This window comes from Podarcis vaucheri (genome assembly GCF_965113315.1).
Source record: "Podarcis vaucheri genome assembly, chromosome: 4".
Taxonomy (NCBI): Eukaryota; Metazoa; Chordata; class Lepidosauria; order Squamata; family Lacertidae; genus Podarcis; species Podarcis vaucheri.
The window spans coordinates 11,102,581-11,128,717 of record NC_138762.1 but is presented as its reverse complement, the minus strand read 5'-3'; the positions used below and the strand labels follow the sequence as shown (position 1 = coordinate 11,128,717).

Below are 26,137 nucleotides of genomic sequence, written 5' to 3'. Positions count from 1 at the left end.
GGGGTTCCGGAAGAGGAAAACACAGGCAAGACAATTGGGAAGAGGAAAAAGGAAGCTGTTCTTCCTGCAGTACCAGAACATAACAAGACCCTGCTGGAACTAGTCCGGCTTATATACACACAATAATTACCAAAATAAGTATTCATTCTTTATCAATCTTCTGAGAAAAATACAAAACCTTGTGCAAAGCCACAGAGACTTACGAGCTACCCAGCCTAAGATGAACTTATAATGTCTGGTTTCAATGGATTTTTCAAATGTTTAACTTGGTCTTTTGTTTTCTTTGTCTTTTTAGGTAAGTTCATGAAGATACCAACAAAAGGTAAGTCCGGTGTTGTTCACAATACCGAGAGATGCTAGTGAAGTCGTAGATGGATGTAGTGGTCTAATCTCAAAGCCTTGATACGTATATTGATATTCAGTTTCATAGAGAATACTATTTCTTGGCTTAAGCTTAAGAGACTGATTTGCTTAGAAATAGTATTTTTAAAAAAAGAAGAAAAAAAGGCTAAGGTCACTGAAGAAGCCCGGAAAACTACCTTGGGAGAGGGCGAAACAGGTGCAAAATGCCAGCACCCTGTCTACAACTTCATTAACATCCATCTACGGCGTCACTAGCATCTCTTGGTATTGTGAACAATACCAAACTTACCTTTTGTTGGGGGAGAACAATGTACACCACCTTCATCTCCTTAGCAGAAAACATGGGATATAAATGCAATAAATAAAAATAAATGCATTATGGACTGGAGCGAAGTTTCACTTAAAAACTTTTCTTCCCACTTCCTTCCAGTTTATTTAGAAAAGTGGGATAAAATGTTCAAAATAAAATCAATATATTACAAATGTGCCATGATGTGTTTATGTGATAAAATTTTGAGCAAGGGGAATGCTTTCTTGAAGTTTTCACTCTAAATGTTTTTGTACTGTATATGCTGGAAGCTGCCCAGAGTGGCTTGGGCAACCCAGTAAGATGGATGGGGTACAAATGTTGTTGTTGTTATCATTATCATTATTAAACTTGTAGGACCACAGCCAATCAGATTCATCTATGCCAGGGGTCAGCAACATGTGGTCCATGGGTCAGATGCGGCCCACGAAGACCATTTTGCCAGCCCATGAGCCACTCCCGAACTGAGCTGCTCACTTGGTGAGTCCTTTGTGCACTGTACTAAACCAGCACAGTGCGGTTGGGGGAACACGCTGAGCGGCACCAGAAATCGCGTCTGCGCATGCACAGATACCAGAAATCACGTCTGCGCATGCACAGATACCGGAAATCGTGTCTGCACATGCACAGATACCGGAAATTGCATCTGTGCATGCACAGATACCGGAAATCGTGTCTGCGCATGCACAGATACCGGAAATCGTGTCTGCGCATGCACAGATACCGGAAATTGCATCTGTGCATGCACAGATACCGGAAATCGCGTCTGCGCATGCACAGATACTGGAAATCGCGTCTGCGCATGCACAGATACCAGAAATCACGTCTGCACATGCACAGATACCGGAAATCACATCTGTGCAAGCGTGATTTTCGGCATCTGGGCATGCGCAGAAGCGATTTCCGGCGCAGGGAACATGCGTAAACGCGATTTCCGGCATTGCGCTGCACCAGTTCGGCCCACAGACGATCTCCATGCGAGTGATCTGGTCCATGGCCGGTAAACCTTGCCAACCCCTGAAGATTCTATGCAGTCGCTGTTCGAAGTCCGCCTGCTGTCAGAATGAGCAAACTCTGTTGACAGTCCCATCGCAAACCACCAGACGGGATACCCTTTTTCACATGGGATGCCAACGTTTGTCCAAAATTCATCCTAATAATTCATTTCAGCCCCGGTTTTTATGGGGGGAAATGTGCCCAGCAGCTTACCTTATCGCACCGGTATTCCCCAAACTTCACCCCTCTCACGATCTGTTGATAGATGAGGTTTGTCGCCACGTTGTCCTCATTGGGGTTGTGCCAGGGCGTGAAGATCTCCTTCCTGAAGAACAGCCTCCAGGGGGCGTTGCGTTCCTGAGCCCCCTGCTCTTTGGCGTACTGCTCGCACTGAGATACGGCATCCATGACGTGGTCGCTGCCGCTGCCGAGGGAGGAGACCTGGAAAGGGGAGAGGAAAACAGGTAAACGTTTGGCGCCCTCCCCTTCCAATAAGTGGTTGTGAGGCCCTAAAAAAACGGGGTTCGAGCCAGCCCAGCCGTTCCACCTACCAAAAGCATTGCTTTTATCCCCTAATCCAGTGGTTCTCAACCTGTGGGTCCCCAGATGTTGTTGGACTACAACTCCCATCATCCCTGAGCTCTGGCCTTGCTAGCTAGGGGTGATGGGAGTTGTAGTTCAGCAGCATCTGGGGACCCACAGGTTGAGAAAGGCTGCCCTAATCACTTCCAGCGGTTTGAGACCCGCAGGCGCTGCCTGGCTTTTTTAAAAATTAAAAAAATTAAAAAATTAAAAAATTAAAAAATTAAAAAATTAAAAAATTAAAAAATTAAAAAATTAAAAAATTAAAAAATTAAAAAATTAAAAAATTAAAAAATTAAAAAATTAAAAAATTAAAAACAAAAAACAAAAAATTAAAAATTAAAAATTAAAAATTAAAAATTAAAAAATTAAAAAAACGGGGTTCCCATGGTGGGAAATCCTGGTCTTCAGTGCATCCTTGTTGCTGTGTGGGCTTGGCCAGATTTTGGTTTAGTGAGGCCCTAAGCTACTGAAGGTAATAGGGCCCTTTATATGTCCAGCTGTCCTTTGTCAACAACAAATTGTCACTTTTTTTTGTGTTGGATATATGCTATATGGTGATTTATGGACCTCATAGGTATAGAAAGCCATTTGCACATAACAAAATATGTATTTTATCAAAGTAATTGCTGAACTGAAATACAATTAAGAAGAAGTCTATTAATAGTGAAATAATTATTAAGCTCTAACTTAAAATTATTTTTTATTCGTAACAAACTGAATAATTCAAACACATTGGCATTTGGCAATAACAAAAGTTCCTTTAGAAACACAATTGACGAAGACTCAGAAACTTGCTATAACGTGAAACAATAATAGGTGTAAATATATAATGCAAACTACTAATAATTATAAATAGCAGAATGTAGGCAGTTATCTTATGAATCTTCTTCAACATGAGTCTTACATAAAAGCAACGAAACGTTGCTTTAAAAACATCACAAAAATAACAACGAAGTTAAATTTTTTTGTAAGAAAATAGGTTTATTTCCTTCTCAAGCAAGAAATTTAGTGAAGATATCATACCATATTAATTATTTTTCTAAATCTAAAGTTATGATTTGGGTTTTCTTTCTCCTATGATAGTGGATGGAAAATTTTGTATAATCTTTTTCCTGTTTGTAATTGTGTGTGTGTGTGTGTGTGTGTGTGTGTGTACACACACACAAATTTCACACACATATTGTATGTGCCAAGTAACGTGTACAAAAATGCATATACTAGGGTAAAACATGCATAAAATCATAAATCATGCATTTTTATGAACACTTCACCCTAGCACGTGCATTTTTGTCACCTATTAGGAGAAAATGTAGGAGACCCGCATTGCAAAATTCAGAGAAGTGCAAATTTCAAAGGCTGGCTGTGTTTTGGTTCTCGTACTGCTTTGGAAAATGCAAAATATGTAGGTCCACCATTAAATGTGAAGTGGATTTCTCCCTCATCTCTGTAAACAAGAACAAACGGTTTGTGTTGGATGCTGGAGACTGGAGACCTAACTCCATGAACGCCACCTTCCCTCTAAGATGGGTTTTGAAAGCAGCATGTGAAAAGCACACCTAGTTTCCCCTATACCTGCGGCCTACCTTGTCGAACAGAGCAATGTAAAGCGAGAATCCAAAGTGGTCCTTCAGGCTTATCTTATCCGCCAAAGAGTTGCAGAGCTCTTTGGCTGTTGTCGCAGAGTCTGTCAACAAGGTCTTGGTCGTCCCGTCCATGAACGTCACGGGCAGCATGATGGGCTTCTTAGATTTGGTTGCCTAGCAGAAGGAAGGAAAGCCATTAATTTTTTAAAAATAAAATAAATAAAAATCTAAGACAACTGTAGATTGAAGCCTTCAGATTTTCGACCCAATGTAGGACCTCCGGGAAAATCTCCTCCCGTGCTTGGTATTGTAGGAAATATTTAATGTTCTACGCAATACCTCTAGGACCTCCTCTTCCCATATGAACCTACCCGGACCCTGTAATCACCTTCTGAGACCCTTCTTCGTGTGCCTCCTCCTCGAAAGGTCCAGAGGGTGGCAACACAAGAACAGGGCCTTCTCTGCAGTGGCTCCCCGTCTGTGGAATGCTCTCCCCAGGGAAGTTTGCCTGGCGCCTTCATTACACACCTTTAGGAGCCAGGCAAAAACATTGCTTTTTAACCAGGCCTTTGGTTGATCTTATTGACCTCCAACACCCTTTTAGAATGTGGCTTTTTTTAGCGGGGGGGGGCGGCGTTATTGGGTTGTTCTTTTTATTTTTATTAGGTATTTATTTTTATCAGGCCTTTGGCTGATCTGATTCACATCCTATACCCTTTTAAAATGTGTTGTTGTTTTTTTGCGGGTGTATGTGTGCTATTGAGTTGTCTTCATTTTTATTAGGTATTTTGTGGTTTTATATATTGATTTTATTCTGTGAACTGCCCTGAGACTTCTGGGTATAGGGCAGTATATAAATTCAATAAATAAGAATGATAAGAATAAAAAAAGGATTAAAATAAGACCCCATAGGCACCACACGTTCAAGGCAGCATCGTACCACTTTAAACAGTCTCCCCAAAAGAAATTCCTGGGATCTGTGGCTTGTTAAGGGTGCCAGAATTTCTTTCCCAGAGTTTCTTTCCCAGAGTTCAGATTGTTAAACCAATCCAGGAATTGTAGTTCTGTGGTGGGAATAGGGGAGATTCACCTGGTGCCTTCATTATATATATTTTAGGTGCCGGGAGAAAACATTCCTTTGCAACCAGGCCATTGGCTGATTAATATTCTATGGCCTTTTAAATGTGTTTTTGGGAGGGGGGTGGTTATAGTTTTTTGTTTCAGTTACTGTGTTTTTATCTTGTATTTGTATTGTGTGCCCTGAGGTCTTGCGATGAATGAAGGGCAGTCTATAAATTATAATAATGGTGGCGGTGATGATTCCCGGAAGCCGTAACAAACTAAAGTTCTCAAGATTCTTTGGGAGAAGCTATGACTATTTAAGAGACATCACCTTGCCAACAAAGGTCTGCATAGTAAAAGCTATGGTTTTCCCAGTAGTGATGTATGGAAGTGAGAACTGGACCATAAAGAAGGCTGATCGCCTAACAATGGAGGCTTTTGAATTCTGGTGCTGGAGGAGACTCTTGAGAGTCCCATGGACTGCAAGAAGATCAAACCGATCCATTCTGACGGAAATCAGCCCTGAGTGCTCACTGGAAGGACAGATCCTGAAGCTGAGGCTCCAGTACTTTGGCCACCTCATGAGAAGAGAAGACTCTCTGGAAAAGACCCTGATGTTGGGAAAGATGGAGGGCACAAGGAGAAGGGGACGACAGAGGACGAGATGGTGGGACAGTGTTCTCGAAGCTACCAGCATGAGTTTGACCAAACTGCGGGAGGCAGTGGAAGACAGGAGTGCCTGGCGTGCCCTGGTCCATGGGGTCACGAAGAGTCGGACACGACTAAACGACTAAACAACAACAACAATGACTATTTAAAGTGGTACGAGACTACTTTAAATGTAAAATGCAGCTGGGGCCCTAAAGAACAACAAAGGTTCTGGAAATATTAACTTTCGGATGTTTGTCCCCTCAAGAGTGCTTTTGAGTTCATGGAGGAAAACATCACCTTACAGATTATATTGGGCTCTTGCAATTGGCTTACATAAATCAAGCACTTTTTACCTGAAGTTCCAGCCAGCTTGGCGGCTGAGTTCTTGTCCCATTGGCAAACGTCCTTCTGAGTCTCTCTTCACAATAAGGAGCATATCCTGGAGGCCCTCCATTGATGAAGTTCCTTAAATACTGTAAGCCAAGACAAAAGACGACAACGAGAACTTCCACATGGCTTTCAAACATTCAGAAACACAGTTGGCAGCACCATGTTTTTAAAAATTAGATTTTTGATTTCATGCTTCTGATTCCTGGCCAACATTTGATTCTTGCCCGCACCCCCCCCCACTTTTATTTTATGAATGGTTGCAAATATGTGGTTCTGCTCTCAGGTGAAATGTGCAGAACAACCGGTCCTCCTACTTAAATACGAATTAAAAATTCAAGAAAGAAGTTACAACTCCCCCCACAAAAGATTCCCCAGTAAGGATAGTTAAGTAAGTATCACAAGCATTCAAAACATCCCTCCATTTCACAAAATAAATAAATAAAACAGGGAGGTGGCTTTGCATCATAGCAATATTAGAAAACGTTTAAAGCGCCAACACGTTCCTGAAAACCTAATATGAGAAGTGGACTTTCCCAGTTTCACAATTCCTTTTTTTTTAACGTAGTCTTCTTGAATTTCATTTATTTGGTTTTTCAGATTAAAATTTTACAATCATACATCAAACATAAATAATAAAAACAAGATTCCAAGGGATCTCCTGGACTTCCACCCTCCCCTTTGTGGGTCCTATTATTAATCATTTCCTCCTGCATCTTTTATCCAAATCTTATACCTCTCCGTTGTATCCACAATTCACCAACAAACTAAAAGTGATATTCCAATCCTACTAACGATTTTAACTGTTTACAATGGTCTTACAAAGATAAGTTATAAATTCCACCCCCATTCCTTGTTAAAACTTTGGTCTTCATTTCAGCATAATCCATCAACTTCAGCTGCCATTCTTCTCTATCAGTTCCAACCAAGAGCCAACATTACCTTGACAAACTTTTCTGAAGGGGCGAAGCAGCCCACACATAAGGAGACGAGGATCCATCCTCGGGCATGGCTGCTTTTGGAAGGGTTCTGGGTCAGCTGTTTGCAGATCTGGCAATAAATTTCATCCCTACCGGAGGAAGAGTGGTAATTTGGATCATAACTCTCAAATTCCCCCACAAACAGAATCCATTTTCAAGAGCTAAGGAGAAGCGCTTCTTGCAGATAGGCTTGTGTACCGGTGGAAACAGTGGGCAGAGCATCTCTTGGCTCAGCCTTCTGCATCATCGAAATACTTTATTGTCACTTGAAGTGGGTGGCACTGTGGGTTGAACCACAGAGCCTAGGACTTGCCGATCAGAAGGTCGGCAATTTGAATCCCCGTGACAGGGTGAGCTCCTGTTGCTCGGTCGCTGCTCCTGCCAACCTAGCAGTTCGAAAGCACCTCAAAGTGCAAGTAGATAAATAGGTACCACTCCAGCGGGAAGGTAAACGCCGTTTCCGTGCGCTGCTCTGGTTCGCCCGAAGCGGCTTAGTCATGCTGGCCATATGACCTGGAAGCTGTACGCCGGCTCCCTTGGCCAATAAAGCGAGATGAGCGCCGCAACCCCAGAGTCGTCCACGACTGGACCTAATGGTCAGGGGTCCCTTTACCTTTACAACTTGTATACAGTGAGATTACATGAGCACCCCCCACTCAGCTCTCTTAGTCTTAATTCCCCTCGTTTACTGACGCACATCCACCAAACCCAAAAGTCAGCTGCCCTGTTGTTATATTTTCATTCAGCAGCCTAACAGCCCACGGGTAGAAGCTGTTCTTTACCCTGTTGGGGTGACTAATCATGCTTCTATATCTTCTGCGCGAGGGCAGGAGATCAAGAAAGTGCCGGCCAGGGTGTGAATCATCTCTGAGAAGTTTCCTCACTCTTCTGAGGCAACGTTCTTCCACAATGTCATCCAGCGGATTCACGGAACAGCCCATAATATCTTGTGCTGTATTCACCACCCTCTGTAGGCACTTCCTATCAGCTGGTGTCAAACTAGCATACCACACCGTGATGCAGTATGAAAGGACACTTTCTATTGTGGACCGGTAGAAGGAGATCATCAAATGTTGATTGACATCGTTCTTCTGCAATACTCTGAGGAGATGGAGTCTCTGTTGGGCTTTCTTAACCACCTGGGTTGTATTTATTTTCCAAGTAAGGAGATAAACTCCTAGGAATTTAAAGGAAGAGACTCTCTCCACACTGCCCTCCCTAGTGTACACCGGGGCTAGTTCTCTCTTCCTCCAAAAGTCCAACACCATCTCCCTTGATCATGAGGACCTCCAGATGCAATACCCTTGTCCATTCGCTGTGCCGACTGGGGCTGATGGGAGTTAAAGTTCAGGAGCATCTGGAGGGCTGGAGGGTTGGAGAAAGCTATCTTGGGAGGATCAAATACCGAAAAACCCCACAGACGTTGCGGAAGAACAGGGCACAGAAGTCTCTCTTTGGAGATCCCAGTTGGGATAGCATATAAGATGCTTTAAGAGATGAACAAATCTGCCAGTTTTTCCAATCTACACTTCTCCACATTTCTGTATCAGTTTAAGGTTTTTATTTTTAAAGTCCTCGTGAATTTTAGTGCAGGTTTCTAATAATATATGCATTTTTTTATAGCAATCCCTTGACATTTTTAAGGTTACTTCCCAGCAATATGTGTATTTTTAAAACACACGCACACACGCACACACGCACACGCACGCACACACACACACACACACACACACACACACCCTATCATCTATCTATCTATCTATCTATCTATCTATCTATCATCTATCTATCTAATCTATCATCTATATCATCTATATCTATCTGTCTATCTGTCATCTATCTATCTATCATCTATCTGTCTATATCTATCTATCTATCTATCTATCTATCTATCTATCTATCTATCTATCATCTATCTATCTCTATATCATCTATATCTATCATTTCTCTCTCTCTCTCTCTCTCTCCTTCAACTATATCTATCATCTATCTATCAATCAATCATCTATCAATCTATCTATCTATCTATCTATCTATCTATCTATCTATCATCTATCTATCTATCTATCTATCATCTATCATCTATCTATGCATTCATACACACACGTTATTTGCTTGGAGAACTGCATCACAAAATTTGGATAAATGGGAAATTTTGAAGGCTATCTGTGTTTCAGATCACAGTTTGATTCAGAAAGTGTGAATGAGTTAGGTTCACCAGACTGGCTTTCTCCCTCACCACTGGCTGCCTTGTAGCAGGAGTGCCTACTTTTTGATTCCAGTTATGCACTGGTTGTACATTGGTAAAAAAAGAGTGAGGCAAATATTCCCAGAATGCTGGTCTCTGTCATTCAAAGGAAACCAAACTCAGGCAGTGCTGTCATTGGAACTTCTTGCCACTTGGAGGAAATGGTGGGTGTGAACAATATGTTAGGAAAAAATGGGTTTCCGTTTCAGTTTTTCTCAGTTTTGCCAATCTTTTATCCACTATGTTCTCCACACTTACACATCAGATTGTGAATTTTCTTTTAAAATCCTCATGATCAGCATTGCAGTGCAAATTACTCCTAACTCATACATTTGCAAATGCAAATTTGCCTAATGTAGACATATTAGTAAAGCAATTTTCTGTCAATGCTTTTTTTGTATGTCATTTTCTGTCATATATTGCATTTTTACCCCAGTCTATACATCTTTGCACACATTGCTTTGCGGGGAAACTGCTTTGCAAAATCTGGAAACATGCAAATTTCAAAGGCCGGCTGTTTCAGTTTGCATATTGTTTCGCAAAGTGTGAATTACGAAGTTTATCCTTTAAATGCAAACTGAATCGAATTCCTCCCCCATCATCCCTAGAGAAGGCCCGGTGACCATTTTAACGCCCATACAGAATGTTTCTTCTTTTTCATACTAATATCTAACCTTAATGCTGGCCTGAGGATGCCATTACCAATAATGAAATGGAGCTTTTCCAAATTTGAGGTAGGCCGGTCCTCTAGCATGCTGTTGCCTTGGACGGTGGACTCACCATCGTGAAGACGCTTGGTCACCTAACAAAACAGAGGGAGGGAAGGAGTTAACCTGTGAGATGTGTGAACGAGGCTTTGTCCCTCCCTCCCTAACTCCCACCCACCTACAGACTGAGGGGTAGGGCCATTGACAACCTAGTTCTGCTCTAATACTCAGCCAGGACATTGCTGAGGCAACTTGGATTCTTGATCTCAGCTGCAGGAGCGCTCTCCATGGTCCTGAAACCACCCCTTGCCCCAAGGTGCTGATTTCTGCATAGTCTTGCATAGTTATCTCCCGCTTGGACTACTGTAATGCGCTCTACGTGGGGCTACCTTTGAAGGCGACCCAGAAACTGTTGGTTTCTGTGTGTTGCCACTGTGCAGTGCTTGGAGTCACAAGACTCTGTTTTGCATATCAGACATTCCAGGCTGTTGGAATGCTCATGGAAGACGGGAGACGGATGTGATGTTACCGTTTCCTGCTCCTTTGTTTTTTCAGTTGCTCTCTGTCTTTCACAGAGAGAGCATATATATTTCTTTTCTGTCTGCGTAGTTAGGAATAGTTGGGTTAATAATTATTAGTTGGGTTAATAATAATAATAATAATAATAATAATATATTATTTATACCCCGCCCATCTGGCTGGGTTTCCCCAGCCACTCTGGGCGGCTTCCAACAAAACACTAAAATACAATAACATATTAAACATTAAAAGCTTCCCTAAACAGGGCTGCCTTCAGATGTCTTCTGAAGTTTGGTAGTCTCTTTGACATTTGGTGGGAGGGCATTCCACAGGGTGGGCGCCACTACCAAGAAGGCCCTCTGCCTGGTTCCCTGTAACTTGGCTTCTCGCAGCGAGGGAACCACCAGAAGGCCCTCGGCGCTGGACCTCAGTGTCCAGGCAGAACGATGGAGGTGGAGACGCTCCTTCAGGTATACTGGACCGAGGCCGTTTAGGGCTTTAAACGTCAGCATCAACACTTTGAATTGTGCTCGGAAACGTACGGGGAGCCAGTGTAGGTCTTTAAAGACCGGTATTATATGGTTTCGGCAGCCGCCCCCCAGTCACCAGTCTAGCTGCCACATTCTGGATTAGTTAAAGTTTCCAGGTCACCTTCAAAGGTAGCCCCACAGAGAGCGCATTGCAGTAGTCCAAGCAGGAGATAACTAGAGCATGCACCACTCTGGCGAGACAGTCGGCAGGCAGGTAGGGTCTTAGCCTGCGTACCAGATGGAGCTGGTAGACAGCTGCCCTGGACACAGAATTAACCTGCACCTCCATGGACAGCTGTGAGTCCAAAATGACTCCCAGACTGTGCACCTGGTGCTTCAGGGGCACAGTTACCCCATTCAGGACCAGGGAATCCCCCACACCCGCCCTCCCCCTGTCCCCCAAAAATAGTACTTCTGTCTTTACAGGATTCAACCTCAATCTGTTAGCTGCGATCCATCCCCCAACCGCCTCCAGGCACTCACACAGGACCTTCACCGCCTTCACTGGTTCCGATTTGAAAGAGAGGTTGAGCTGGGTGTCATCTGCATACTGATGAACACCCAGCCTGTATCCAAGTGGCATCCCTGGGTATGTGCTGATGGGCCCTGCCAGGGCATTGGGAGCCACGGCAGCTGACCAAGGGGTCCAGATGGTGGACCGCTAACAGAGAACTCGTGCTTCCCAAGCTGCAAAGAACTATTGCTCACCTCTTCGGTGAGCTTGGATTTCTTCTTGAGGGTCAAGGATACCAGCTTGTGCCGCACGCTGTTCTTCTTGTGGCTGTCTATGTGAGCGCTCTGCAAAGGCAAGAGGAACAGTCTTATTCCATAGGACTGTAGAGCTGGAAGGGACCTCAAGGGTCATCTAGACCAACCCCCTAGAAATGCAGGAAACTTTTGCCCAACGTGGGGCTCAAACTCACAGCCCTGAAATGAAGAGTCCTACGCTCTGCCAACTGAGCTTGAGAGAACTGATTCCATGTGCACAACACAGTGCTCTGCATGGATTTGGGAGGTCTGGGTTCGAATTATGCCAACCCTGCAGGGCAGCTGGCACCCCCGTTTTGCAAATTTGGGAAAGTGAAGCTGCAAAAAGCGATTGCACTCCAAGTCATTTAAGAAGTCTTGCATAAGGCACTGAGATAAGCCTCACTTCCCTGGTCAGTAAAATGAGAACACCATGTGCCTCTTAGGTTTACCATGAAATAGGACAAGATAAAAAAAAATCCAGTGCTTCCAATTTTTAAACTGCAGAGCCTTATAAAAGTGCCAATAATAGCTTCATGGGTTTCTCTTTGGATGTGGAGATTAGCCACCAAAAAGGAGAAAAGGCTTTCAGTATTATGTTTGTAGAGTGCATCACAACCAGAACGTCAAAGTGCATTAAAAGGTAAAGGGACCCCTGACCATTAGGTCCAGTTGTGACCGACTCTGGGGTTGCAGCGCTCATCTTGCTTTATTGGCCGAGGGAGCCGGTGTACAGCTACCGGGTCATGTGGCCAGCATGACTAAGCCACTTCTGGTGAACCAGAGCAGCGTACGGAAACGCCATTTACCTCCCTGCCGGAGTGGTACCTATTTATCTACTTGCACTTTGATGTGCTTTCGAACTGCTAGGTTGGCAGGAGCAGGGACCGAGCAGCGGGAGCTCACCCCGTTGCAGGGATTCGAGCCACCGACCTTCTGATCGGCAAGTCCTAGGCTCTGTGGTTTAACCCACAGCGCCACCCGTGTCCCTGTGCATTAAAAGGTAAAGGGACCCCTGACCATTAGGTCCAGTCGTGACCGACTCTGGGGTTGCGGAGCTCATCTTGCTTTATTGGCCGAGGGAACAACAACAACAACAACAACAACAACAACAACAAATTTATCATTTATACCCCACCCATACAAAAGACCACCATAGTAAGAATCAGCAAAATGAAATTCAACCTTAGATGAAAACTGGGATCTCAACTTGCAATTTGTGAACTAAATTCTCACTGACTACGGCAGAGTTTCTTGTGGCTCCTTAAATTCTAATGGGTTGGTTTTTATTCATTTAACTCCTCCTTTATACCATCCACTGGTATATAGCACATTTCCGCTAGCTTGCCTCTTACCTCTGCTTCGCCTTGCAGAGCTTGAAGTTCTTTTTTGTACGTCTTCTTCCCCAGGGTCTCGTAAATTTTGGTCATCACCGGGATTTTCTCGCTGCCATCGCTCATTGCTGTGTGGTATTTGGGCTCAGGAAGGTCACCCATGAAGCGAAGAATCGTAATCCACACCGCAAGGGCTGCCTGTTTTATTTTTAAAAAAGAACCGTAATCATCAACTTGTCAGTTATCCTTGCAGGGGCAGGCAGAGGCGGCTCTCCAAATGGATCACCAAGGATTCTGACTTCCATACTTTCTTCAACAGTAATCTTTCCCCTCCCTTCTAAATTAGACTGCTGAAATTAGACTGTACGCCGCCTTTACAACGTTAGAACCGTGCTGAAAGCAGCTTGCAAAATATCAAAAAGTTATGCGACTAAAAAAATGACAAAAGTACTTGTAATGTACTGAGTTGAATAGGATCCAAAATGCAGCAGTCTGATCGATCCTAGAACAATAGGATCCAAAATGCAGCAGTCTGATTGGTCCTAGAACAATGCAGCAGTATGATTGGTCTGCAGGAGCCACCCAATCCAGCTCCAGGTGGAAGTGAATCCACAACCTGATTGGCCTACAGGAGAATCCCGGAATTAGCCAATCACGTGCAGCCCATTGTGTAAATAATGTATATAAAGCAGATACTTTGGGGAAACTTTCATTCCTCCTCACCACTATGAGCTGAATAAAGAGCATGAAATCCGCTCTAGACTCTGAGTATATTTCAGTACTCACAAGCAGTAAACAAAATTTCAAGTACACAACCAAACTGAACAAGTCCCACATAAATCATAAGATCAAAGATAAGGATACAAAAAATTAACAGCAACAACACCCCTTTCCAACACCCTCCCAGGCCAATATTCTGTTCAGCAGTCTCAGATTTCGTAGTTGGAGTCAGTCCAGGCCCTGTCCTCCCAAGCCAGGTGGAAAAAAAGGCCTGCAAGGCAGGGAGCAGGTCTTCTAGGACTCACAGCCAAGATGAAGAAAGCTTGAGGGGAAAACCAGGAGTGGACAAAATCAGCTAAGATTCACAGGGCCAATTCACACAACCGCTACTGGTTTCAGAGGGCTAGTTAACACAAAGCCACTTCTGACATAGAAAGGAGGTGGGGTTGCAGGCTTCACTCTCCCACCGTGCGCGCAGGGGCTGGCTCTCGGCCTCCGCGCAATTGAGGGAATCCCGATCGCATCATCCCCTGGCCAGCCAACCAGCTGGCCTGGGGGCGTGGCCAGCTCCATTTAACGCAGGGGCGGCCTGGAATCTCCCTCTTTGCTGCTTCCAGCTGCTCCAGTTTCCCACTCTCCCGCCCTTTAAGGTTTTCATCCTTGACCTTGCTATGGACCTTGGTTGGTCGCCGTTGAGGGGCCTGGTAGCAGTGGTGTAGCGTGGGGGGTGCAGGGGGGCCGGCCGCACCGGCCGCAACATCTGGGGGGGGCGCTCGCACTCGCAGCTCTCTTTCCCAACCTGGCTCACTCACTCTCTCTCACTGCAGTGCTGGCTGTGCGAATCCGATCCGAGCCGCTGGGTCACCGCCCACTGTGGAGGGGGTGGGTGCCAGGCATGCGGCGCGGAGAGAGAGCGAGGGACTATCTGGGGGTGGGACAGTGCAGTGGCCGCCCAGCGCAGCGCTGAGCGCGGGAGAGAACCACACCAGACCAGACCAGGCAGCAGCAAGAAGAAGCTGGCAGCGGCGGCAGGTTAGGGGTTAGGGGGCGGCAAATTACTTGCCTTGCCCCGGGTTAGGGGGCGCAAATTACTTGCCTTGCCCCGGGTTAGGGGGCGCAAATTACTTGCCTTGCCCCGGGTTAGGGGGCGCAAATTACTTGCTTTGCCCCGGGTGCTGACAACCCACGCTACGCCGCTGCCTGGTAGGAATTTTCCCACTTGGCAAATTGGCACCAGCAACTTGGTTTTTCACCTACCTCATAGCAAATTGTCACAACTTCCTTGGTATTGGCGGTTAGGCATTGGTATTGGTATTGTTATGTAGATGGAAGGGAGGAGGAAGCGCCATCACCTGCCCCGCATATTGAAGGGTAGTCCGATAAAGGATTCTGGGGGGCGTGGCCCTGTCCCAAGCCTATGGAGGTGAGGGCCTAAGGCACACCCCCTAGCGGTGACCCCGGGGGAGTTCCTAGTTGATGTGCATCAGCAGGATTCCCCCTACTGGTGGTTAACCCTTCCCAGACTTCAAGCGAACAGGCTGAAGCTGGATACAGTGGTGCCCCGCAAGACGAATGCCTCGCAAGACGAAAAACTCGCTAGACAAAAGAGTTTTCCGTTTTGGAGGTGCTTCACAAAACGAATCTCCTATGGGCTTGCTTCGCAAGACGAAAATGTCTTGCGAGTTCCTGCGGGTTCTTTTTCCTTCCCCCCCTTTTTCTAAGCCGCTAAGCCGTTTATCAGCTGATCCGATAAGCCGCTAAAAGCCGCTAAAAGCCGCTGATAGCGCTAATAGCGCTAATCCGCTAATTTGTCAATGGGCTTGCTTTGCAAGACGAAAAAACCGCTCGACGAAGAGAATCACAGAACGGATTCTTTTCGTCTTGTGAGGCACCACTGTAGTCGGTTAGGACCAATGCCTAAGCCAATACCTCTCATCACCTGTAACCAATAAAGTTGTGGCCATATTTATCCCATTAACCGTAAATATCTGTGTCATGTGTCTTTATTTCCACTGGGGGGAGGCGGGAACTGGCCACGCAACCATTACTGCTCTTCTCCAGAGCTGTTCACACAGACTCACCAGCTGGTCTCCCTCGTCCTCGTGGTACAGGAGCGGCTGCTTGAGGGGGCGGCGTATGTAGGTTTGTGTGGTCGTGCCCTGGAAGTACGTAGCGGCAAACTTGGCGAATTTGTACTCCGAGAGGTCCTCTTCCTCCTCCTCTGGCAAGGGCAAGGCTGTTTCCAGGTCATCTTCCTCCAGCTCCTTTTGTGCCCTCTCAAGGTCCTGGGGAGATTTAACCTGGTTCAGTCTGGGTCAGGGGCGCCAGCTCTTGGGAGCTGAACCCTTTTGGGCCCCCCAAAATTTTTGGGTGTGTGGGCTGGGCCCCTCCAAGGTCCAAAAAGCGTGGAGGCGAATCGTGGAGCCAAATGAAGTGAGGTTCCAGTGGCCAACTCCTTTTCCTCCTCCTTTTGCCGGTGGCGGCGCTAGGAGGAGGAAGAGGAGGAGGCGCCGGCCATTGAAGCCATGTGGCCACCAGCTCTTCCCGACGTTGGGACGTCCCACACACAATGTTGCCTCTCCCCACTTCCCACAAATCACCTTCACAACAACAAAAAAAGCTGAGCCTAACTGCAAATCAACTCTGGATGGCTTTTGGGCTGGGAGAAGATACTGGAATTTTGGGGTAAGCTCTTCCTTCCTAGGCTTCCTGTACTTACTGTACTGTACATCAATAGGTGTATAGCATCTAGATCAAGGGAAGTAATAGTGCCACTGTATTCTGCTCTGGTCAGACCTCACCTGGAGTACTGTGTCCAGTTCTGGGCACCACAGTTCAAGAAGGACACTGACAAACTGGAACGTGTCCAGAGGAGGGCAACCAAAATGGTCAAAGGCCTGGAAACGATGCCTTATGAGGAACGGCTAAGGGAGCTGGGCATGTTTAGCCTGGAGAAGAGGAGGTTAAGGGGTGATATGATAGCCATGTTCAAATATATAAAAGGATGTCACATAGAGGAGGGAGAAAGGTTGTTTTCTGCTGCTCCAGAGAAGCGGACACGGAGCAATGGATCCAAACTACAAGAAAGAAGATTCCACCTAAACATTAGGAAGAACTTCCTGACAGTAAGAGCTGTTTGACAGTGGAATTTGCTGCCAAGGAGTGTGGTGGAGTCTCCTACTTTGGAGGTCTTTAAGCAGAGGCTTGACAACCATTTGTCAGGAGTGCTCTGATGGTGTTTCCTGCTTGGCAGGGGGTTGGACTCGATGACCCTTGTGGTCTCTTCCAACTCTATGATTCTACTTTTCCGTGTATAAGATGCCCCCATGTATAAGTCGCCAACTATTTTGGGGGACTCAAATTTAAGAAAATAGGAGGAGATGGCACAGAGTTGTTGAGTGCTTTTTTTGTGGAGGGTTGCCCAGAGTTGTTGAACTTTTTTTTTGGGGGGGGGAAATTACCCAGGGGGGGATTGCCGAAAATCGCTCACCCACACGGATCGCTAAATCCACCTCCCGTCTGTCCCGTCACTGGCAGAAGCTGCCAATCACCCGCACAGCTGCCGGAGCATCAGCCAATCAGCACCACCCATTGACGCAGCAACCAATAAAATGCACAATAGCCGCTGACAGCCTTGGCAGCAGCCAATCAAATGTCAACCCTATGCGCTACCCATGTATAAGATGACCCCCACTTCTTAGCAGGATTTTTAAAGGAAAAAGCATAGTCTTATGCACAGAAAAGAACGGTAATTTGATACACTGTTTCTCTAAACCAGCATCGCCCCAACTCGGTGCTGGATGGGGATGATGGCAATTGTTGTCCCAAACATCTGGAGGGCAGCAAGTTGGGGAAGCTGCTTCCTCAACATGCTAGCAGAACCATGATATGGAGTGGGGTGTGTGTGTGTGTGTGTGTGTGTGTGTGTGTGTGTGTGTGTTAATGTCTCCTTCCAGTTACCTCAAACCCATTGGGCGCCTGCCCTTCTTGGCCAGGAAAAGACGACGTGGTTCCCAGGAAGCCAAACATTTTGTCCACCATGTCGGAGTCGTTGACGGGTTCGTTTCGGGCCTTTTCCATTTTCTGCAAGAGTTCCTTTTTGCGCCGCGCTTCTTCCTTTTCCTTTACTTCCCTTTCTGCGTCTTCCCGAGCCAGCTGGGCCAGGCGTATCTAAGAGAGAGCTGTGGCAATGAGTAACCAGGATACGAGAGGCACACGGGTGCCAGGCAAAAGCTCTACCCCTTTTGCTCAGTCGTCGCGACACAAAATCCCAGGGCCACCATTTCTTGCCAAGAGACAATGGTCTAGGCAAATCAATGGCACTGCCATTGGAAACAGCAGCAATTACCAACAGTAGAAGAATGGCGACAGAAGGTAATGGAATATGCAGAAATAGCCAAACTAACAAGGGAAATTTGACAACAGGGAAAGAAAACATTTCAAAAAGAATGGGGAAAGTGTATGTTGTATATAGGAAAGATAAGATGAAACAGTAAAACCAGCAGAATTGGAAACAAACCTCATAACGGGAAAGAATAAGAAAAGTGATGGATAATGAAAATAATAAGAAGCAAAATGTTGAAGGAAACTAATATAACTAACAGCCGTGGTAAATGAATACAGGCAGACAACAAGAATTGTATAAACATGAGGAATTGTTTGTTTATGGATACACTATGGACAAATATGGAAAATGAATGACAATATATAAAATGGAAGAAAATAATGCGATAAAATTATAAAAAAACCAGACGAAGGAAGGAGGGAAGTCAGCTCTGAAGAGCAAGTATAAATGTAAAATGTAATACAATATGTGTATGTGGAGTATCTAATTGAAAAACTAATAAAGATTATTTGAAAAATAAATAAATTACCGCTTACATTAAAAGAAATTTAAAAATAGCTTTAAAAATGAGGAGGGGGCATATCTCCTACTATATCTGAATGGACTGAAAAGATTTGGACCATAGTAAATATGATTAAGCTAGCTTACTACAAAGATAATATAAATCAGCCTAACAGAACTATGGAAGTGATATGGTAGTGATAAAGCGGGATATCAAATCCAAACTCTTCTTCCGGTCCCAAGTTCTTAAGGGCTGTGTCAACTAATATGAGACCTAGGGACACCCAGGAATGGTGGATTCTGTGCCACAAAAGAAAGGTACACAGAGCATAAGCGTCAACCCACTTGGTGTTTCTTCTCCGCTTCCTCTTTCGCTTTCTTGGCACTCATCTCCTTCCTCAGGCGTTCCTCTTCTAGCAGGCGGAGTTTTTCTGCTTCCAGGCGGCGGCGGTACTGGGGGAAGGAAATTCAGAAGCACTGCTTGAATGGGTTGCTCCATTCATTACCCAGCCTGCAGTTTAGAAGGTGAATGGCAACCAGGGAGAAAGCCACTTCCAAACTAGGGAGGAGGTGGGGTTGCGGGCTTCAAGCCCCTCCCCACACTCGCAGGGGCTGGCTTCAGCCCCCGCGATACCAGGGAATCCTCGGACACGTCATACCACTAGCCAGCCAATCGGCTGGCTCGGGGGGCGTGGCCTCGCTGCTCTTAGGTCTGGCACGGCCGAGGCTTTCCCTCTTTTCCGCGCAGCAGCCAGCTAGGTTATTTCCCCTTCCCTCCCACCCGTTAGGCTAGGCTCTCTGACGTTGCTATGGACTTCGGTTGGTCGCCGTCAAGGGGCCTGGTAGGAATTTTCCCAAATGGCAGATTGGCACCAGCCATTTGGTTTTCGCCTACCTCGTAGCAAACTGTCACAACTCCACGGTATTGGCAGTTAGGCATTGGTGGGGTACTGTAGTATTGTTATGCAGATGAAGGGGGTGGAAGGTAGCGCCATCACCTTCCCCGAAATCAAAGGGTAGTCCGGTAAAGGATTCCGGGGGCGTGGCCTTGTCCTAAGCCTATGGAGGTGTGGGCCCATGACACACCCCCACGCGGTGACCCCGGAGGGAGGTCCTAGTTGACGTGCCTCAGCAGGACTCCCCCTACTGGTGGTTAACCCTCACCGGCCTTCAAGCTTGCAGGCTGAAGCCGGTTAGTTGTTATGACCAATGCCTAAGCCAATACCGCTCAATTCCTGTAATCAATAAAGTTGTGGCCTAATTTGACCCATTAACTCGAATTCTTGTGTCTCATGTCTTTATTTCTGAGGGGGGAGGCGGGAAGTCGCCACGCAACTTGGGGCCAAGCTAGATATGAGGCAGGAGATATATGAAATGAACAAAAATGGAAACAGCAGGAGCTTCCAACACTGGAAGATTGGCAGGTGAAGATGGTAGAGTATGTAGAGATGGCCAAGTTGACGGGGAAGATCTGGAATCAGCGTGACGAACTGTTTCAAAAGGACTGGAACAAGTTTCTACTTTATATGAAAGAAAATTGTAAACATCTGAAAACGCTTGTAGGTTTGAACTGAAATGTTTTGTAATGTAAATATAAGGAACAGATTTACCGATAACAAGGTGAAAAATTATAATAAGATAGAAGGTAAACATGTGATTATAGAAATGCGGAAAAATACAGAAAGATGTGTGGAAGTCAGAAAGGGGGAGAGAAGGAGGTCGATGCTCTTATAGTGTAATGTATTAAGTTATAGAATTATGTAACAAAATGCGATCATGATAAAAGTGGAAAACTTAATAAAAAATCATTTTTAAAAAAGATGAGAGGCAGGAGACATATGAAATAAAGGCTGTGTTGACTTGGCATTTGATGGCAGCTGTAGTGGGCGCGGCGCATACTTTCCCCACAAACCATCTGAGCAGCCAAAGTCTCCTTTCCCCAACTAATTTTCTCTCCGCTGGAAAGAAGGTATGTAAACTCAGTATCTTTCCCCTGGAGGAATGGAAAGCAATTTTGTTTTAGAGGGCGGGAATCACCCACGAAGAGGGGACAGATGTCAGGGACTTGACTGGACACTGAGGAGTGGGTACCGGGAGAAAGGGGTTAGTTGTGATTCCTTCATTGCAGGGGGTTGGACTAGATGACCCTCGGGTCCCTTCCAACTCTACAATTCTACAGTTCGGTGACCAAGTGGGTCACAGAACCTGGCTCCTCCAGGTCCTAGTTCAACACTAAACAACAACAACAACAACAACAATAACAACAACAACAACAACAACCCATCTGTCTGGGTTTCTCTGGGTGGCTTCCAAAGGAATATTAAAATACAATAACCTATTAAACATTGAAAGCTTCCCTAAACAGGGCGGCCTTCAGATGTCTTCTAAAAGTCTGGTAGTTGTTGTTCTCTTTGACATCTGGTGGGAGGGCGTTCCACAGGGAGGGCGCCACTACCGAGAAGGCCCTCTGCCTGGTTCCCTGTAACTTGGCTTCTCGCAGTGAGGGAACCGGCAGAAGGCCCTCGGCGCTGGACCTCAGTGTCTGGGCAGAACGATGGGGGTGGAGATGCTCTTTCAGGTATACTGGACCGAGGCCATTTAGGGCTTTAAAGGTCAGCACCAACACTTTGAATTGTGCTCGGAAACATACTAAAACTAAAACATCACGCCGGCCCTCATCAAACCCTAGGATATCCCATACCTAAGATATCTATCACATACACTTTTCAGCTCTACAGCCCCTCCCAACAATATACTCTGCTGAACTATAAATGTATTTTTGTTTTATGAGATGCACCTCTTTCATTAAATTACTACTTTTCTGTTCCATTTGGAACAGTTGTATTTGTTTTGTGGCCTACCTTGGGACCTTATAGTGAAGGACGGATAAGGTATCTTCCTATATAAACAAACATGTAAGGTGGTCGTCACGCTGCAGTTCAGTGTAAGGTCAGACCAGCAGGCAGGCAACTGAGTGAGTGAGCAAGAAGCCTGGGTAAGCAGGTGGCCCAGGAGAGACGTTTAATGGAGGGGGAGGTGCTCTGGGGCTGGCCAGGTGTGGGAAAAGAGGGGAGGCAGGGCTGGCGAGTGGAGCAAGCAAGGGGGCAGACCCTAGTAAATTAAAAAATAGAAATATGCCTCAGGATGGCCTTTAGGGGCAACGCAAGAGGCACACTTACCTCTCCCTTCAAGCGCTTATACAGGCGTCGAGCGATCATGCCCCTGGCATATGCTTGGATGGTGAAGACAGCCCAGAGGCGATGGCGGAAGGCTCTGCGCACCAAGAACCCCCGGCACTTGGCTTGGAACTCGATGATGCGCTTGCGGGCCATGTGGTACCTCTTATGCAGCTTGCGGGAGCGGTAGAGGGCTTGCAGCCTCAGGAAGCCGATCCTCATCTGTCGGGGTGGGGGAGAAAGCGGGGGAGCAATTCAGGGAGCAATTCCTACACATAAAGCGCACTGATCTAAATTAACCCGGGGATCGAACCTGTGACCTTCTGCATTCAAAGCAGATGCTCTTCCACTAAGCTGTGGCCCTTACGCCATTCATTATTTCCATCCCTGTTGTAGTATGAAGGAGCACCTCTGTTCTATAATAATTACAATAATTTATTATTTATACCCCGCCCATCTGGCTGGGTCCCCCCAGCCACTCTGGGCGGCTTCCAACAAAACACTAAAATACAATAACCTATTAAACATTAAAAGCTTCCCTAAACAGGGCTGCCTTCAGATGTCTTCTAAAAGTTTGGTAGTTGTTGTTCTCTTTGACATCTGGTGGGAGGGTGTTCCACAGGGTGGGTGCCACTACCGAGAAGGCCCTCTGCCTGGTTCCCTGTAACTTGGCTTCTCGCAGCGAGGGAACCGCCAGAAGGCCCTCGGCGCTGGACCTCAGTGTGCGGGCTGAACGATGGAGGTGGAGACACTCCTTCAGGTCTACTGGGCCAAGGCCGTTTAGGGCTTTAAAGGTCAGCAGCAACACTTTGAATTGTGCTCGGAAACGTACTGGGAGCCAGTGTAGGTCTTTCAAGACCGGTGTTATACGGTCTCGGCGGCCGCTCCCAGTCACCAGTCTGGTTGCCGCATTCTGGATTAATTGTAGTTTCCGGGTCACCTTCAAAGGCAGCCCCACACCCAGCCCAAACCCCCTGATGATCTCTCCCAGCGGCTGCATGTAGATGTTGAAAAGCATAGGGGAGAGGACAGAACCCTGAGGCACCCCACAAGTGAGAGCCCAGGGGTCTGAACACTCATCCCCCACCACCACTTTCTGAACACGGCCCAGGAGGAAGGAGCGGAACCGCTGTATGACAGTGCCCCCAGCTCCCAGCCCCAGAAGGATGTTATGGTCGATGGTGTCAAAACCCGCTGAGAGATCCAGCAGAACTAGGAAACAGCTTTCACTTTTGTCCCTAGCCCACCGAAGATCATCGACCAGTTCTAAAGGTGCAATTCAGGGATGAAGACACATTGTGGGTTGTCTCAGTCTTGATCTTGAGCATGCTGAGACTTTGGGGAGCCATGGCTAGTCAGCCATAGGCAATCCTGGGCTGGGTAGGCACAGGGGCGGAGGAATTGGGGTGCGGTGGGAGCCGGCCACCCTGGGTGTTACCACTGAGGGTGGCTGACAAAATCCCGGGCCTCACTCACCGTGGGGCCTGCAGAGTGCCTGAGCCATGCGTCTTTCGTGGGAGTGACACGGTGGCTTGGGTGCCCATAGGCTCTGGGTGAGTTGTAAGTTTGGGTGACCTGAGGCAGCTGCCAGCAGCGAAAAGACTTTTGGGTTGATTTGGCAGTAATATCAGTGTGTGAGAAGATGCTGCAAATCCACAGAGGGGTATCATACACATAAAATCCACACAGAAACACATCATTGCCTATTTCAACTCGCCTGTGGGAACACCTCAGAGGCCGTGAAAGAAGGAGGTTAACAAGAGAAAGATTTAAAAGCACTATTGGAAATGACTACTAAAAGCAGCAGAGATATGAGATGATCAGAGCTCCCCCCCCCCAAACTTGAAGCATGGGAAGTCTCAATAATAATAATAATAATATAATTCAGCAGAATATTTGGATTCTCTGATATGCATATGTATAACGTGGAATATTTAATGTGATTTGACTGGATTGTTAAAATGGAAAACTTAATAAAAATGATTTTTAAAAAGAAGTTTGGGTGAGCTGTGAGAGGAATGGGTTAGAGATGCATACAGGAGGGTTGATGAAATCCAAGAGGAATGGGGGTTTGTTGAGTGAGGGGGCGCTGGGGAGAAGAGTGAATATGGGGGGCAACGTGGGTGAGGTGTATGGCGAATGGAGAGTCATTTGTTTAGTCGTTTAGTCGTGTCCGACTCTTCGTGACTCCATGGACCAGAGCACGCCAGGCCAGGAGAGTCATTTAGGTGAGCTCTAATGCGGGTGGCGCTGTGGGTTAAACCAAGAGCCTAGGACTTGCCGATCAGAAGGTCGGCAGTTCAAATCCCCACAACGGGGTGAGCTCCCGTTGCTCGGTCCCTGCTCCTGCCAACCTAGCAGTTCGAAAGCACGTCAAAGTGCAAGTAGATAAATAGATACCGCTCCGCTAGGAAGGTAAACGGCATTTTCGTGCGCTGCTCTGGTTCGCCAGAAGCGCCTTAGTCATGCTGGCCACATGACCCGGAAGCTGTACGCCGGCTCCCTCGGCCAATAAAGCAAGATGAGCGCTGCAACCCCAGAGTCGTCCGCGAGAGGACCTAATGGTCAGGGGTACCTTTACCTTTTACTTTAATGCAAACAGTGGTAGCATGGGTGAAGCAAACAGCGCAGGGGGACTGGGCCGCAGGGGCAAAGGAAAGGGGGTGCGGTGGGGGCGGTCCGCCCCAGGTGTCACCACTAAGGGGGGTGACAAAAGGCCAGGCAACACTCACCATGGAGCCTGCAGTGCGCCCGAGCCACACATCTCTCCTGGGAGTGACACGATGGCTTGGGCACCCGCAGGCTCCGTGCTGCCCCAAACAGTTCACCCGCTGCCTCTCCCTCAGCTGTAGGGCAGCTGAGCGGGAGGAGGCAGGCACACTCCTCGGAGGCCCCACGGAGCATCCTGCCCCAGCTGGCCCCGCCCCATGGGCGGCTGGCCCCACCCCCACAGGCAGTTGGCCCTGCCCCTGGGCACAGGGCATGTGCACTGCCCCAGTCGCCCAATCAGCTTGCTCCGCCGCTGCTTAGGCAATCGGTCCATGCTTCGGGCATACTTACAGCGTCATAATTTCTTCGACAGTTATGCCCCCTCCAGGTCCGCTGGATCATCAGAGCTGCATTTCTCACTTTCAGGAAATTGGACCTGGGGAAGAGACAGTTACAATCCATTTTTCTCCTCGTGCACTCTTTGTTTTTAAGCCCTGACCCTGGAAGAAACACAATTCTTTACAGATTACCTCAGAGAGGTGGACAAATACAGTCGCTCTCTTGTCACGTGCAGCTCACAATCTCATTCAAAGCACCTTTCTGATTTCACATTAAAACTACAAACAGGAAACAAATTGTACCCTAATGTCTTTAGAGCATTGCTCCATTGGTGTTTGGATGCTGAAAGGGGAAGCAATCTTTGACCGAATTCAAACCTTCGAGAGCAGGCGCTTTCAAGAAACAAGAGTCCAAAGAACAAATAAGAAATTTATCCTTGAGCAAGAAGCCTGAACAATTGTTTTTGCTGACCCGTTCCTTTACATATTAACTCAAAGGCGTAGGGAAAGAGGCCTCACTTCATAAACCAGCCCCAAAGCCATTTTTAGGGGAATAGGCCTCTTCCCCTTGGACATTTCTTTATTCGATTTCTTATCTGCCTCCCACCATGAAGTCCATGGGCGGGTCGCAATGATATAAACACCTGCCTGCCTCCTGTCCCCCCAAAAACAGTACTTTTGTCTTGTCAGGATTCAGCCTCAATCTGTTAGCGCAAAATTCAAAGGATGACACTCTGTTTCATCTTGTGCCTTGTTTCGGAAAGACAGTAGGAATAAACGGGCAGTCCTTCCGATGGACGAGGGATATATAAAGTGGGTTCCCCTGAGGATAGGTTTGGGGACCCGTATTTTTTAAACTTGTTCCTAATTGATCTGGAGTCAGGGATGAGCAGTTAGGTGGCCAAGTTTGCTAACAACCCAAGCGGTTCAAGGTGGAAAGATGCCCTGTTTGCATGCCATGCCCTCCCTGGTTAAGGAGACCGATTAAAGATGTTTTGCAAGCTCAGGGATTTTTAATTGTTTTAAAAAATAATATTAAATTGAGGTAATTATAGTAAATTAAAGCAAATAAAGAAGAAAAAGGAAAGAATTGAAAACAAGAAGAGAGGAATGGAATGCATTAGATTTTTTTTATAAAAAAAGGGGAAAACAGCAATAACAAATTAAGAAAAAATGTACTTAACACTACAAAACGATATAGTATATATGTGGATGGATAAACATATTGTTTATAAGTTAATCTATGTGGCACTATGGTTTCGACAAATACATTCTAAGTATCATTAAATCTGTCCATGCATAATCTTCGCCTGAAGACAAAGAAACCCGTTTCCCTCCTTGCCCACCTT

General features: G+C 46.4%; 1 protein-coding gene and 1 long non-coding RNA gene across 5 annotated transcripts in view; one reads left to right on the top strand and one right to left on the bottom strand.

Annotated features, from left to right (window-relative positions):
* Positions 1–26,137, bottom strand: part of MYO7A (myosin VIIA) — a 175,240-nt gene that overhangs the window by 28,170 nt on the left and 120,933 nt on the right. For all 4 annotated transcript variants that reach the window (XM_082218967.1, XM_082218968.1, XM_082218969.1 and 1 more), the window contains 12 exons: positions 24,802–24,886; positions 21,745–21,963; positions 18,911–19,018; positions 17,680–17,889; positions 15,801–16,004; positions 13,021–13,197; positions 11,627–11,716; positions 9,837–9,964; positions 6,877–7,003; positions 5,901–6,020; positions 3,835–4,008; positions 1,880–2,107 (listed from right to left, as the gene is read on the bottom strand). In XM_082218967.1, coding sequence (XP_082075093.1) covers positions 1,880–2,107; positions 3,835–4,008; positions 5,901–6,020; positions 6,877–7,003; positions 9,837–9,964; positions 11,627–11,716; positions 13,021–13,197; positions 15,801–16,004; positions 17,680–17,889; positions 18,911–19,018; positions 21,745–21,963; positions 24,802–24,886 — 1,870 coding nt within the window. The remainder of the gene's footprint in view (positions 1–1,879; positions 2,108–3,834; positions 4,009–5,900; positions 6,021–6,876; positions 7,004–9,836; positions 9,965–11,626; positions 11,717–13,020; positions 13,198–15,800; positions 16,005–17,679; positions 17,890–18,910; positions 19,019–21,744; positions 21,964–24,801; positions 24,887–26,137) is intronic.
* On the top strand, positions 5–13,198 carry LOC309530643. The gene is made up of 4 exons (XR_014218805.1): positions 5–295; positions 1,932–2,130; positions 6,815–7,020; positions 13,075–13,198. It is a non-coding gene; the product is annotated as an uncharacterized lncRNA (long non-coding RNA).